At 40.2% G+C, this 15,994-nt stretch overlaps 1 protein-coding gene and 1 long non-coding RNA gene across 2 annotated transcripts in view; one reads left to right on the forward strand and one right to left on the reverse strand.

The window, feature by feature from the left end:
• Nucleotides 1–4,157: 4,157 nt before the first annotated feature.
• Nucleotides 4,158–15,994, forward strand: part of LOC309694740 (RNA-binding Raly-like protein) — a gene marked incomplete at its 3' end in the record, with an annotated part of 39,800 nt that continues 27,963 nt past the window's right edge. The window contains exon 1 of the mRNA XM_082514950.1: nt 4,158–4,204. Coding sequence (XP_082371076.1) covers nt 4,173–4,204 — 32 coding nt within the window. The 5' untranslated portion in view covers nt 4,158–4,172. The remainder of the gene's footprint in view (nt 4,205–15,994) is intronic.
• Nucleotides 7,051–9,569, reverse strand: LOC309693633. The gene is made up of 3 exons (XR_014272684.1): nt 9,249–9,569; nt 8,239–8,331; nt 7,051–8,108 (listed from the first exon to the last, which is right to left on the reverse strand). It is a non-coding gene; the product is annotated as an uncharacterized lncRNA (long non-coding RNA).

The following is a 15,994-nucleotide window of genomic DNA, read 5'->3' on the forward strand; positions in this document are numbered from 1 at the left end:
AGTTTAAGAAAAAGAAAGTAGCGGCCTCTGAGCCTCAAGAACAAAGAACTGCAGTTCCTGGACTGGCCACTTGAGGCTGCATACAAGTAAGCTAAACCCCACTATATTCTCAATTTAAAGCAGAAATAAATGCAATTACATACGGCAACAAAAACGAGTCTCTATAGCTTTATAATCCATTTAGCACAACTGCAAATAGGAGGTAAAGTTGTGCATAAAATTGTATATAATTTACCATTTTAAAATACATTCAGGCTTAAAGTTATGAATAAGGGGCATGAGCACATCCAGTGATAGGTGGGTGTTTTTGTCTTGTTAGGATTCAGCTGTACGGTGGTCCCTCGTTTATCGCGGGAGTTATGTTCTAAAAATAAGCATAGCATAGCAATAAGCATAAGCAATAACAGTAAGCTTTATTTTTTTTACAATTATTATAGATGTTTTAAGACTGTAGAACCCCTCACTGCACACTTTATACACTTTTCTCACACAGGCATGAACATTTTCACACTTTTCTCTCCTGTTTAAACACTCTCAAAGTTCAAACCTTCCTAGAAAAATAAGTTCAGTACCCACAGGTGCCTTTGATGGTGCAAAATGTTTCATCGACAGTTTTATGTTTGCTGGAGAGAAAACTTACAAACATACAGTGCAGCACTTCAGAGTCTCACCACTAGCGATCGAAGATTTATGTAAATTTGACAACCTGAACGCATTCTGTACTGTACAGGAGACATGGCATGAGATTGATTGACAGTGGTATACAGCCAATCAGGATGCAGAACAGAATGCGCTGTTAACAAAAAAAAACAACAACAAAAAAAAAAAACATGCGAAATTGCACAAACAAATAATCTAGGTAGGTTCTAGGTTCTAGGTTCTTTATTATTTGTCACATGCATAGTTATACAAGTATAACACACAGTGAAATGTAGCCTGACACGCTCCTCGACATGTGCAAAAATTGGGGGGGGTGTAGAGGAAGAACATTACATATACATATATATATATATATATATATATATATATATATATATATATACATATATATATATATATATATATATATATATATATATATATATAGAAAATCCTGAGGATCTTTGGAGAGACCCTGAACTTCCTCAGTTGTCGTAGGTGATACAGGCGCTGCCTAGCCTTTTTGGTCTGGACCTGAATGTGGGCAGCCCATGTCAGGTCTGAGGAGATGTGGACACCAAGATACTTGAAGGACTGCACCCTCTCCACTGGAGCTCCATTGATGATAATGGGCTTGTAGTCTCTGTGCTGACCCCTTCTGAAGTCCACCACCAGCTCCTTGGTCTTGCTGACGTTCAGCTGGAGGTGGTTGTCCTGGCACCACGATGCCAGATTCTTCACTTCATCCATGTAGGCCGCCTCATCGTTGTTGGAGATGGCACCCAACACCACTGTGTCGTCAGCAAACTTCACAATGGTGTTGGAGCCATGGGTGGCCACACAGTCTGAAGTGTAGAGGGAGTAGAGCAGTGGCGAGAGGACACATCCCTGAGGTGCTCCTGTGTTGATGGTGATGCTGTTGGAGAAGCACCTGCCCACCCTCACCACCTGAGTTCTGCCAGTGAGGAAGTCCAACACCCATGCACACAGACGGCTGTTAAGTCCCAGATCCCTCAGCTTTGTGAACAGTCTGCAGGGCACTATTGTGTTAAACGCTGAACTGTAATCAACAAACAGCATTTGCACATAGTTACCCTGTTTCTTGTCCACGTGGCTGAGAGTGGTGTGTAGGACGTGGGCGATGGCATCCTCTGTGGATCTGTTGGATCTGTAGGCGAACTGCAGCGGATCTGTGGTGTCTGGGATGGAGGAGGAGATGATGTTCTTCAGCAGCCTCTCAAACACCTTCATTACTACCGAGGTCAGTGCAACTGGCCGGTAATCGTTCAGGGATGAGGGTTTGCTGTTCTTGGGCACAGGGATGATGGTGGATCTTTTGAAGCATGTGGGGACCACAGACTTCGCCAGGGACTCGTTGAAGATGTAAGTGAACACACCTGCTAGCTGGTCAGCACAGCAGCGCAGCAGACGGCCGGTGATGCCGTCTGGCCCCGCCGCTTTCCTTGTGTTCACTCTCCTCGGTGCCGCTCGGACGTCATGCTCCGCGATGCTGGTCACCGGTCTCTCGCTGATGACGTCACTGTCCTCGGTAGTCAGGCGGTAGATAGCATTAGCCGCCTGGCTAACCTCGAAACGGGCGTAGAACCGATTCAGCTCGTTGGTAATGCAGAGTCGGCGTTGATCGGCGCAGTGTCCCTGGCTTTGTAGTCCGTAATGGTGCGTAGTCCGTGCCACATACTCCGTGTGTCGCCCTGGTGGAAGCGGGACTCCACACGTTCCTGGTACCTGCGTTTGGCATCTCTCACCGCGTGCCGCACGCCGTATGAGGCCGCTTTGTAGGCGCTCATATCGCCAGTGGCGAGACCCGCGTTGTAGGAGGCGGTCCTGGCGTTTACTGCAGTGCGGATCGATCTGTCCATCCACGGTTTCTGGTTTGGGAATGTGGTGACTCTCGCAGTGGGGATAATCTCCTCCGCTAGCATATTGACGAAGCATACTGCTACTTCCGTAAACTCGTTGATGTCGACTGCGCATGCTCTGAACATGTCCCAGTCTACGTTGTTGAGTGCGTCCTGTAGCGTAGCTTCTGATTGGGCAGTCCACCGTTTTACTTCCTTCGTGGTCACGTCTTCCCTCCGTATGCTTTGTTTATACTGGGGAATGAGGAAGATGCCGTTGTGGTCAGACTTCCCAAAAACCGGGTGTGAGACAGCTTTGTAGCCCTACTTGTATGGCGTGTAGCAGTGATCCAAAATCCGATCCCCTCTCGTTGGACACGAGACATGCTGGTAAAAGTTTGGCATGACTTGTCTGAGGTTCGCTTTGTTAAAGTCTCCTGCTACAATGAGGGCTGCGCCCGGGTCCTTGTTTTGAAGCGAGCTCAGCACATCATGTAATTCGGACAAAGCCATACCTGTGTCCGCTTGGGGTGGGATGTAGACCGCCGTGGCGATGACTGAGGTGAACTCACGGGGCAGATAGAAAGGGCGGCACTTAATGCTCAGGAACTCCAGATGTGGCGAGCAGCCGCTGGAGAGAGTAGAAATGCTCCTGGCATCACACCACTTTCTGTTTACCATGAAACACACTCCTCCACCTTTGGTTTTGTTCGACTCTGCCACCTGTCCGCGCGGAGCACAAAGAATGAATCCGACGGAGTTACGGCCTGGTCCGGCACGGTGGGGGACAGCCATGTCTCCGTGAAGCACAGAATGTTGCAGTCCCTCATGTCACGTTGGAAGGTGACCCTTGCTCTTAGGTCATCGAGCTTGTTCTCCATGGATTGTACATTGGCCAGTAGGATACTGGGCAGTGGTGCGCGATGCGCCTGCTGTCTCAGTCTGTTCCTAATACCAGCGCGTTTTCCCCGGCGCTTCTTTGTTCTGCGCCTCGGATGAGCGGCCCGATCTGCGAGGCCGCGAAAGGTGAACCGCGTTAAAGCGAGGCACCACTGTACTAAAAGACATTGCAGTCTGCTAAAATTGACCTCCTGACTTGTAGATGACTGCTACTGCTATGGCTACTTCTAGTTTCAGATAGAAACAGTGATCGCCAAACTTAAAACAGTCCACTGAGGCACGGAGAACTCCACAGAGCAACAACTATTTTCTATTTACAATAGATTTTTGCATGGTTGATTAAAAAAAGAAGTAGAACAAATCTTATTTTTTGTATTCTTTTATGGCATTACTTTTTGTGATTCTTCTTCAGTAGCCTTCATCATTTTGAAACCACATCACAACAAATGCTAAGAAAGATCGTTGTGACTCCTTCCCTTATAAATGTGCTGTAAAGGGAATTACTAATCATGTTCTGAAACTAATGAATCAATGCAGTTTGGGCTTCTCTCACTGAAAAGCAACGATCTCCAACAATATCCAGAAAAAAAAAAGCTGTACATTTTTGTTTTATCCCAACAGAAGAACATTTACACAAGTTATATTACTCCCTATTGGAAAGTCTAGTAAGATATGTGCATGTTATTAAATCCCCCTCCCTGGCCACCTCCTCCCGCTTATCTGTGAGAACACCGAAGTGTTCCTAAGCCAGCCGACAGATGTAATATCTCCAGCATGTCCTGGTTCTGCCCTGGGGCCTCAACCAGGTAGGACATGCACAAAACACCTCATCTAGGAGGCGTCTAGGACACATCCTTCTTAGATTTCTTAATCACCTCAGCTGGTTCCTTTCAATTGGGAGGAGCAACTCTACACTGAGCACCTCACCCTGTCTTTAAGGCTGAGACCAGCCACCCTTCGGTGAAAGCTAATTTGTGCCGCTTGGGATCTCATTCTTTTGCACTCTACCCAGTTTAAAACTTTAGTAGAAAATTAAAGAAAAAAACTAAGCTCACTTGCCTGGGGGAGAAATTTGATAAGTAAATTTATTTTTGCTGTTTTATTAATAAATATTAATATTGTTAGCACATTTGCATGCAAATCTTGTAAAAATGAAACTTGAAACTTCGTAGTTAAGAGTAAAGGCCTGGTAAACAGCAAATTGCTTTACTAAATAAGACTATAGCAGATGCTGTTCAGAGTGTTCTTGATGTCCAGGCAGACAGATTGTGTGAGGTGCTAAGCTAACTTCAATTTGTCCCCAGCTAACCTCTGTATGTTTTAGGCTAACCTCTGTAGCTGTGTCCCAATTCATAGGCCGCTTCCTTCGAAGGACCCAGCCTTAGCAGCCTACGTAGGCCAAATTGGGACAGCCTTCATGGCCTGGCTGTGATGTAATACGCCTTCAAATGCGGCCTCCGAAGGATGCAGCCTATGAATTGGGACACATTTTGCATGTCCTAGGCTAACTTCCATTTGTGCTAATTTCTATTTGGGCTAGACTTATCTCTGTTTGTCCTCGCCTAACCTCTCTTTGTACTAGGCTAACCTCTGTTTGTACTAGGCTAACTTCTGGCCGCAGTTTCATATCAAATATTAAAACAACTCATCTAGCTCTTTGTTTGAAAATTAAGCACATTCACCAAAATATAATACGTTCTTTTATTTACCTATTTTTTTTTTATGTACATAGCAAGTACTTCAAGGGTACAAGCATTATTTCAAGCACATTACTGCTGAGGAAATTCAGCAGAGTCAGACCCTCTGCTGGCAATGGTTACTGTAATTGGTCATGAGTATGCACTGAAAGGTTTTGACAACTTGTGAACATTTCAAATCCCCACAGGAAGCTTAATAATCACCCCTTGAGGTTTAACTAACAAAGGAGGGAAATGAGAAAGAGCATCAAATTTCTCCATCAGCTGAATTAATCAGGAGCCTGAGAGCACTCTTCAGAGCACAGGCTAGCATCACATCTAATGACTGCAAGTCAGAGCACAGTGTGTCCCTAATTGGACTTTAAACAGACAAGGAGAGAGGGGACAAAAATATCATTGCGCTTCCATTAAACTCCATGTAGCAGAGTGGAAGTTTAGACTGAAGTCAAGGTGGAATACAAAGTGATGACCTTACACTGGGGTTTCAGTGGGACATACAGATTTCCATTGGAATGATAAATCTTAAGCACATAAAGCTGCACTCAGGAGTTTACATAAACTCATCATTTTGGGTTTTTTATGATTTAAGTGAACTGTTCTTTGTCCATGGTGGAATGATTGTACAGACTTCAAAAAACAAGAATTCAGTGAACAGGCTTCAAAATTATATGGTCAAATATGCTCCCCCGTTAATCTTTGGTTAAATATTAGCGCATTGCACCTCGACCAGACACTTCCCATCAACAAGCTTCTGCCAAAATTTTTGTTGGATATTGTTGGACTGCTTTTCTTGGCAGATCATTTAAAGTAGTCGGTTTCTTTGCACAGACCAAACTTTTAGGCATACTTCACGAATTTCCCTTGGGTTGAGGTTGGGGTTTTGGGAAGGCTGCAGTGAAATTACAATAAAATTCATGTTCATAATGAGTATATGTTCTGACCACCGCTGTATGGAAGCTTGTTTCTACAGGTTTAAGTCAAAATAAAGTCAAAAGTTACTTTATCAGAAGCTGGAGTCAGTAAGTCAAAATCTTAACATGCCTCACGTGAAATTTTGAGATAATAACCTGATAATCTGAAATTTTAAGTTATAGATGGGATTTTCCTTTGAGTGGCAGAAACAAAACGTTTTTTTTCCAATGGTGGAAACAAACTTCCATAAGGATCATGTTTCAAATCCAGTATGTCTCTTCTTTTTTTTAAACAAAGCATATATTTTCAGGGATTAGCCGACTGTGCAGTAAGACCTTGATTTGTTCAATAGTAACATTCCCAAGTGTGCTTTAATACAACACACAGTTTGCATAGCAGGCAAGTCTGTAGTTTCTGATTTGCAATTCATAGCAGCTTCCCTCACACGTTTGCTCTGGTGTAATAGACTCGTGTCATTGATGAGCCCCTGGGGTGTGTAGAGTGAATCCTTTCTCAGGTCTGTATTGATTGGTCTGAGAGTCCTACCTGATTTACATTGACAAGAGCAGCGGGGCCCAAATGAAAGTAAGCATGTTTCTCAAATTGGAAACACAAGGGGCACGGTGCTCCGCAAACAGACAGCTGGGAAGGTAGACGCTGACATTTAGATTGAACACCGGTGAGGAAGGCTGACTCGGCTGCTTTTGGGGTTTCTTTAGACGCAGTGGTCACTTCTAATTAATCATATACTCAAGGATTAACAGATTATTTCAGGTTTATTTTATCTTTTAAATGTGACACAGGGCTACTGTTGTTAATTAGTTACTGATTTTTCAGTTAAAATAAATTATTTAATTACATATTTTGAACTTCATTAACTATGATCATATATTTTTAAAATAAAATTATTATTGTGAGTTTAATAAAAGTTACTTCTTCATTCCCCAAGGGGACACCACAACACATGGATCTGAATATTTGATTTGACACTACCTTGGGACCAGCACTTACACTCTAAGAAATAAAATGTTGTATTTACTCCACCCAGTTATGTCAACCGGTTCCACACAACTGGGTTAGTGAAATATAAAATGTATGATATATTTAATTTGAACAACAAATTTTAAGTAAATCTGATAAATCTACTCACCCAAAACACGCTCTACTGAAACTATAGGATTAAATCACTTTAACAGAATTGCAACTTAGTCTATTTAAGTTTGTAAATTAAATAAATCGAACACAAGTTTATTCAGTTAACCTAACTTTAATAACACTTTGTGTAAAACTTGTTGAAGCACACTTTGAGCAATTCAAATGCTTCTAGATCTTTTCCCCCAAACAATCTTTACATATATTCAAGTGCATTTTAGGTGCAGGAAGACAAGATACAGAATGTCATGTTAAACTGAAATGATTAAAACTGGAAAGTGTTGTGATTCCAACATTTTTAACATTAACATGACTTAATTTAAACTTGATTGGGCTACAATGAAAAGCCCACAATACAGCCCTGCAAACAGCAGGTAGAAATTACTTTTGTGTCATTTTTGTCCATATTTAGAAAAATAACCTTTGCTTCAAAACTTAAACTGAAGTCCAAAGTTAGGAGCAGTCTTTTTCAGTGTAGTTGGATGTTGGTAAAGGTTCAAGAACAAAGAACGCAGAAAAGTGAAAGGCCTTGCAGAAGTTCTTGTGGCAATTCAAACTGAACAGTTTATGAAGTGCAAGGAGAAGGGTTCGAGAACCTTAAAGTTCAGTGTCCTCTATAGTTCACTGCAGGCTGTTTCACTCAAGCAGTTTGTTTTTCAGAACCTGCACCTTCATGGATAGGTTGTTCCCATCCAACTCCATCAGCACCTTCTGAAGAAATTCAAATGTGTATTTCAGGTGCTTTGGGTAGCTCAGATTTAGACTATAGATTAGTCCAAGCAGGAGGGCACAACCCTTTGCCACATCACTAAGAGCTTGCAGCACAGTGCATCCTTCTATGATGACACCAATGTCCTCAGGTGTATCTGCAGAGTTTGCTCTCATGTCTGACAACATAGACTCCCAAAGTCAGCTGCTCTGTTTCTCTGCTTGCACCAAGATCCACATCCTTTAAATAAAAATTAAAAAAAGATAAGTTAATTGCGTACATATACATATGGACAAGTAAGTCCACCTTCCATTTCCAATCCCAAATTTAAAAAAGGAAAATAACTGATCGTTTTCCTTTTTTAACTTACCAAGAATTCCTTGAACAGGTCATCTGGCTTTTCATTTAAGTAGACACAGACAGCTTTCAGAATGCATTCCTGTCAAACATCAACGCTGGGATTCTGGTGGAGATAAGAACTCAATATGAGAGAAGTTTCCTATTTTGGTTCCTTTCAACCTCTTTACAAAACAAAGTCAAAAATATTAACACATAGCAGATATGTGATTAAGCAATGTTTCATAACTCACATCAGTGATGTGCAGTGAGGTTCATGATTGGTAAGGCACTGACTCCTCTGTGTCAGATTAACAAATATATGAACCCAAAAATCGAAGCTTTTCAATTTTGACATTACGTGAAAGCTTTCATTTTTGCTTTAATCAATTCTAGATTGTTCAACAATATATTTAATAATTGTGCCCCTAAAAATATTAAAATTAAATAGAAGATTAGAACTGGGCAATATGGACTTAAAATCCTATCATGACATTTTGTGGATAACAATAAGTCTGTGAAGGTTCACAGTCATCCCCAGGTCATCGTAGTCTAAGGAGCTTGGAAAGAAAAGTGAAGCTTCTTCAGTGAAGATTTCTGACACTAAACCAGAAATCAACATGGAGTCGAATTCTTTCAAACAATGTAGCAACTTAATTGATGCACATTTCTAAAATACACTACACATTAATTTCATTCTTCAAACTACAGGATCGCTGGCGCTCCCAGTGGTCATTACTGATGTCAGGGAGCAGGTGCGGTAGATGTTGGGAGTAATTTTAAAACTGTCGGTCTTAGTAGGCAAGTCTCATCTTAACAAGAATCGCAAAAGATTTTGGAAAATTACACCGAAGCAGGTTCAACAATATTTGTTAAATGTTTTCATACTTCTAACATGTGAGAGAGGTATACAAGCTAGAGTGTTAAAAAATTTACCAGGCATCATTTGTTTAAAAAAAATGCAAAAGTATTCCCGAAAGTGTCAGATGTGTATCAGTTAGTATACATTAATCAAATTTGTCATCCTTAAATTGTTGAACTTACCAAATAATCCTCAGATGGCGATGGATTCTATCCAGGATGCTAAGCATATGCAAGTCTCAGTTGAAAATGGCGGATGATCAAACTTCCACACTGCACATGTGCAAACTCAGAAGTACGGAGAGCCTATTAGGACAATCCTCTTTAAATTAAAGTGCTCTTCATTTTAAATGAACTTTTTACATTGGATTTAATTTACTGCATTTTGTTGTATTGAAATATTATGTTGTTAATTAAATTCAAAACAACATACTTGTGTTTAAAGTTAAAAATCAATTGGTGGCATTAGTTTTAACATGAAGCATTTACATAATGCTACCAACATCAGTGTGTCATTTCTTAGAGTGTAGAAATGCTAGCATAATATGACCTTCCTAGGGTGGGTTTGTGTGCCCTCCCAGTTCCAAACTAGGGATGTGTGAGGTGAACAAGTCTGGTTAACCGCTGGTTAAGGACTACACCATGGAGCCACTTAAAATATATTTATAGAACATTTATATTCATATAAAATAATTAAATAGTTAATAAATTAAACTTAAAGTAACAGAGTTAAGTACAAAATGAAAATAAACTTTAATATACGATAGGGCTGCCACGATTTGTCGACTAGTCACGATTACGTCGACTATCAAAATCGTCGACGACTGATTTAATAGTCGACGCGTCGTTTGAAGCTTTGTAAGATCACAAAAGACGCAGGAATAAGTGGCAGGATTTAAGAGTGTAATAACGGACTGAAACAGAAGATGGCAGCATTGCATGTACAAGGATGTCAGCTACCGTTAAACCCCGAAGAAGAAGAAGAAGAAGCAGCTGTGTCCCAGAATTCATAGTGCGGCCCAGCGCAGTTTCCAACAATGGCGGCAGCTAGTTAGTTTTAATGTTACTCTTATTATTCTTTCTGGGTCACAAAATAAACGTTTAACATATTTTCAGGCGAGAATGTAGCTGTTTAAACCTCAAATATCTGCTCAGTTTATCAGGACACCACATATTTTCAAAAGCGCTCCGACGTTTTCGGAGACGTCTGTTACCCACTAGGTCGTTAGCGAGCCGGGGGCTAGGCTCACTAGCCCCGTGAGAACACCGGACTCCCCGCAAATCGTTTTCAAACCCACCGCCGTCTTTCGCTACTCAGGTTAAATATATATGAGTCACTTAGATAACTTAAAATGTTATTGTTTGGCTTTTTTTTTTTTAGTATTTTATTTGTTCCTGAGTAAATCAGTTTGTCTGAGATTAAAGTTATAGTTTTTGCACAGCTGAATAAACGTCAAGCAGACAGCTGATTATCAGAAGTGTGAGATGCTCCAGAATATACTCCGGTGTCCTGTTATATTTTAGATAGCAAGGAGTTTATTAAACTTCACCGAAACAATCTGCAAATTTCATTAAAATTTAATAAACTATCATCTTGTCTTTATTTTTAGTTAGCACATACCTTAAACACTTAAAGCTGTAAGCTAATGATAGTTATATAAGAGCAGATGCTGCTGGTGCAATAAGCTGTAGTTTTACGTCCAATGGATGATGATCTGATTAGTCGACTAATCGCAAAAATAATCGGTGACTAGTCGACTATCAAAATAATCGTTTGTGGCAGCCCTAATATACGACAGATATGCTGTGTATATATACACACACAAAGCCTCTGTAACCTTAGAAATCTTTAAGAGGTCACGTGTGTAAAAGATGTCCATGATACAGTCCTGGACTGCGCTCAGATCGTGGGTGGAACATGTTTTTAAAGCAAAAACATTCATTTGTATTTGACAGGGGGCAGATGATGGAGTGAAGCTGATGTAATTATGATGTTGAAGCCTGGTATGAGAGTCGACGGAGCCAGCAGCTCAAGGAAATGTGAGCCTAAAGAATGTCAAGGGTTTTAGTTTCTCTGAGGAACACGACAGATCTTGGGAAATGTCAATGTGTAAACACATTAAAAGGTTACGCTTCATCAGTCACATGCACCCGACAGGTGCACAGACGAATCTGCACATGAACAGACGCTCACTCTTAGACGTTCGAGGAAAAAAGACAACAAAAACCCCCACATAAATAAATGCAGGCAGATTCACAAAAAGCACACATACAGACTGACTGCATCAGTAAATGACCTTTTTGTCTAATCCTTATTTTTGAGTAAGCAGCACAAATGGCTTTTTCATGAATCTCAGAGACAACCAAATTACTTTTCTTTGCGTAGTAATTTCTGTGAGAAATGGCAGGGTGTGCAAAGCAATGCCTGAAAAATGGGGTATGAGCAAAAACAGAGCAACAGTGAAGGGAAAAAAATTACAGGACAAGCACTCAAAATTTCCTCAGAGCTGTAATTTAGACACCACTAAAATGCAGTATTTTTTCCTCCCAAAGAACCTTGAATAATAGCAGCAGCATTGCACCAGGACAAAAAATGATTTGGTCTTCATAGATACACCACTCAGCCACCAGCTTTCTGTTCCCTTTCTGCATATCCTAAATTGTATTTAATAGCTTCAATCAGTGTGGGGTAGTGAAGCCTACTGCTAATGCACTAGTCGTGTTTGAAGAGGGGGCATTGTGGGCGAAGCATCAGCCCGTCTGCCATTAATGTTGCATTACATGTCCCGTTCCCTGCTATAATTACAGCTCTTTCTCTGCCTCAGTTCAGACTCGTGTCTTGACCTGAGGCTGGGAATAAATCCAGTTTATCAGGGGCTGAGGATGAGACCGGCCCTGCAGCACACACAGCTCTGCTGCAAACACCTCTTCCCAATGCAGGCGTGTGGCTCGGACCTGGGAGTGTCAGCCAAAGTATCAGCTGCATAAGGCGAGCTGCATGCCAGATATTGTTGGTCTATCCACACAGAGCTCGGGATCCCAGCCAGAGAATTACCATGCGCACCGGGGTGGAGGAATGTGGCTTGAGATGAATAGATACAGAAATCCTTAGTCACACTGTGCTGGAATGGCATCTGCTCTGAGATTTGTGTGACACTGAGCAGAAAGGAGTGGTGTGCATTTTCCCTTTGTTGCTTTTTAGGTTTTTGCAGAAGTGAAGACTCAGACCTTTCAGATGCGTTGCTCTAGGAACAGTAGGCCACAGATTTCTATAAAAATTCAAATTCAAATTCAAATTTTATTTGTCACGTACACAGTCATACACAGTACGATATGTAGTGAAATGCTTGGACAACTGCTCGTGACCTAAAGAAAACAAAAAAGGAAAGGCTATGAATAAGATAGGAAATAAATATGAAAAATTAAAAAGGGTAAATTTAACTAGGAAGGAATAAAATATAAAAAGCTGAAATTACCCTCAGCATACTTTTTTCTGGCTTCTGTTTGAGACTTTGGCATTGGATCTAACATTGTGTGAAACATGGTCAGTAAAAATAAATTTATGCTTCTTATAACAATGGCTCTCACCTACAGTGTGGTGCAAAATCCTTGAGTCTCTCGTCATTTTTAAAGCGGTCTTGAGCAACCATTCTTCAGGCTTTTACTTTGGCTGCTTTCCACTCACTTTCAGTCCAGTTCTTGCACCTGACTTTCAGAGGAATGCTTTTAGTTTGTTTGGTAAGCCGCTTAACACTGACCTATGAGTCATTCAAGCACAAAACTAACCCAATTCAAAGGATATGTCTACACATAACAAACAACGTAGAAATAAATCCATTTTAAATGGTATCTTTAGGCATTTTTTGGCAAAAATGCATCATTTGGTACCATTTCTTCAGTTGAATGAGCATGCCAATGACAGGACAATTTGACAGGAATAAAACACAATTAACGCACCAACGAAGTGATTCTCAAAAAGCTATTAGCTGTAAACTTGGCCAATCTTAGCACGATGTGCTATGTGTCCTTAAAAAAAAGGAAGAAACTGGACAAATGAGGATAAAAGAAGAAGTGTCACTGTTAAAAAACAGTCTGCAGCAGATGAACTGTATCTACAAGTCATGCCCTTAAGAAATAGATATAGCTCTTACAAGACATAGCTTTGAATATCCTGGAGAACTATTCCTGAAGACTACTTGAAGAAATTACAACAAGCTTGGCTAAGAGAGTTCAGGCTGTGCTGAAGAATAAAGGCGGTCATACCAAATATTGACTTTCAGGCTTGTTAGAATTGTACAGACTCTGGCTTTGCCTGATACGCTGTAATTACTGCAACCATTTCCCAATGTCCTGGCAAAATATAAAGAAAGACGCGCCTAGTGACTTTTGCACAGTGTTCTAAATTGGTATTATAACATTATCACACTGCCTAACAACCGGTTAACAGACAACAACATTAAGACTGTACAGCTAGACCAAAGCGTTGCAGGAAGCAAGCAAAAATTAGATAAGATTAGATTTTTCCAACTTATAATGTATAATTTTATTTAGTATGCTTTGGTTAGATTATTTTTTGAGGGTCAACTGCACAAACACACCAAACACACATGAGTGTGTCACAGTGTTGCTGTAATACAGAAATCTCTGTCTGTCTGTATGTGTGCAAACTCCTACACGATCAGAAGCTGAGAAACCAAAATTGCCACACAGGTACATGTTAGGCCTATATCCCACATTATGTCATTGTGTTTCCTAGCAACCACCTACTAACAGTCAAAGGAGCTTGCAAAGAAAAGCGTCTGGACTTCTTTAAGTTGCTTGAAGACGTTTCACCTCTCATCCGAGAAGCTTCTTCAGGACACCATCTATAATCCAGTTTTGAGTTCCCTCCCCAGACGTCTTAACTTTGACTAGTAAAAGCGCTATATAAATACAGGCCATTTACCATTTACCATTTAACACCCACTTACATCCTGGGCCATCTGACCTCAGGAATTCGCATGATAAGGTGGGGCCAGGTTTCACAACGAGCTCACCCGAAACCCTGGCTGATTGGGACCCACACCCAGTTTCACACCTTTGCTCATGCGATTAGAGGATCATCAGGGGGTCCTTTTGTCCCTCTGTGGGGGGATACTCCCACTAGGTTTAAATCTGGGACTCCCCACCATTTGACCTTAGAACTGAAGAAGCTTCTCGGATGAGAGGTGAAACGTCTTCAAGCAACTAAAAGAAGTCCAGACGCTTTTCTTTGCAAGCTCCTTTGACTACGATGACCTGGATGACTGAGAACCTTCACAGACACCTACTAACAGGCTAAAATGACACATTATGAACCTGTAAAGCCTCATGAAAGCATCTGATCAGTTCAACTTCATGACGGTAACATATAATTTATATCCACAAAACCTGACTTATGTATGGTATATTATACACCGACTGTAACAAAGAAGTAAAATTGCTGGCCACACAATACTCTAGTATATGCTGTTGCTAGTTTCAATTCTACTCTTCTATTCTATTGTAAAAACTCACTGAATAGATGCATTCCAATTAAAAGTTTAAAATACATTTCTTTGGCTTTGGGATTTATGGGGAACTTCAGATATTTATTAGAAAGAAGTAAAGGACAGATGTTCTCTAAGACACCTTAGGAACTCATATGTCTAATTTTCTACATTTCAACTATACTAAAGTCAGAGCCTTGAGAAAAGAGTTGTAGCAGACAGGTGATCAGGTTGAAGTTTGTCTTAATTAATTAATAAGCATAAAACTGAATTAGATATAGAGTGGAAAGTATTCAGAATGAGTCATATTGTACGGCAGCTTTTAATATCAACCACGTGCAACATAAATACCTCTCTCCATCCAGTGCTTGTTACACGGTGATAGTCTCTTGACAGTGATATACCTATTATCCCACACAAAGGTGTGTTATTATGGATCACATTATGATTATGCAGGAGTTTCCAATATATCATGATCTGCTGGCAAAAAACGGATAATTTAATTGGGAGATTTATTATAATGAATTTGCATCTATTAAAAAATATACTTTACCAACCAAGTTTTTGAAAATTAATCTTTAAGCCATTTATAATTTTCAGTTTAAACCATCAAAGTCAATGACTTGTAGACCCCCATCCATGTCATCTTTAATTAAATCTGCTCTTTTAATGTAATTGGGTTCTTTATACAGAGATAAGCAAAAGTAATGTCGTTTATTTTTTGTAATAACTATTTTAAATAGCAAGTAGTACTGAGCAATGTTCCCTCTAATTTTTCATGTGTCTGAGGAAAACACACAATCTCCCTGAGCGATCCCTTGGACCACTGTGAGCAACAGCACATGTGTGCACTGTGGTCATGCCAGCATCGAATCCATCCAAGTTACATGGTTTATTAAAATAATCAAATTACAGCACTTACATTTATTTTAGACTACTTTTAATTAAGTGCTTCAGCCCACTTACAATCAAAATTTAAAAATAAATCTTGTTCATGACCTGTGTAGTATGTTAACACTATTGGAAGTAAAAATAACTTTAACTCCAATTTTGAAAACACAGCTTTCTTTCTTTTTTTTTTTTTTTTTTAAATAAAGCTCTGACTTGTATTATGAATCCGTGGTCTGGGAGAGAGTCCTGTAACTCTCTGTCTGCAAACTACAGTATATAACGACCAAAGTTGGGCAATTAATTATATAGTTACTTCTTCAAAAAAAGTTACTGAGTTTTGCAAACAACAAAGGTTTTTTGCAGCTGTTTACCTAAAAATGCAGCCAAGGCGGGTTTTTTAAACAAACATTTCAAACTATTTACAGAACAATCAGGTGTTCTGCATCAAATTTGATGCCACACAAATTATTTGTGCCACTCCAAAAGATAATTTCTGTCCACTATGAGATAAAGGAGAACAACAGCCTGATA

This window comes from Aulonocara stuartgranti (genome assembly GCF_965226115.1).
Source record: "Aulonocara stuartgranti genome assembly, chromosome: 18".
Classification (NCBI taxonomy): domain Eukaryota; kingdom Metazoa; phylum Chordata; class Actinopteri; order Cichliformes; family Cichlidae; genus Aulonocara; species Aulonocara stuartgranti.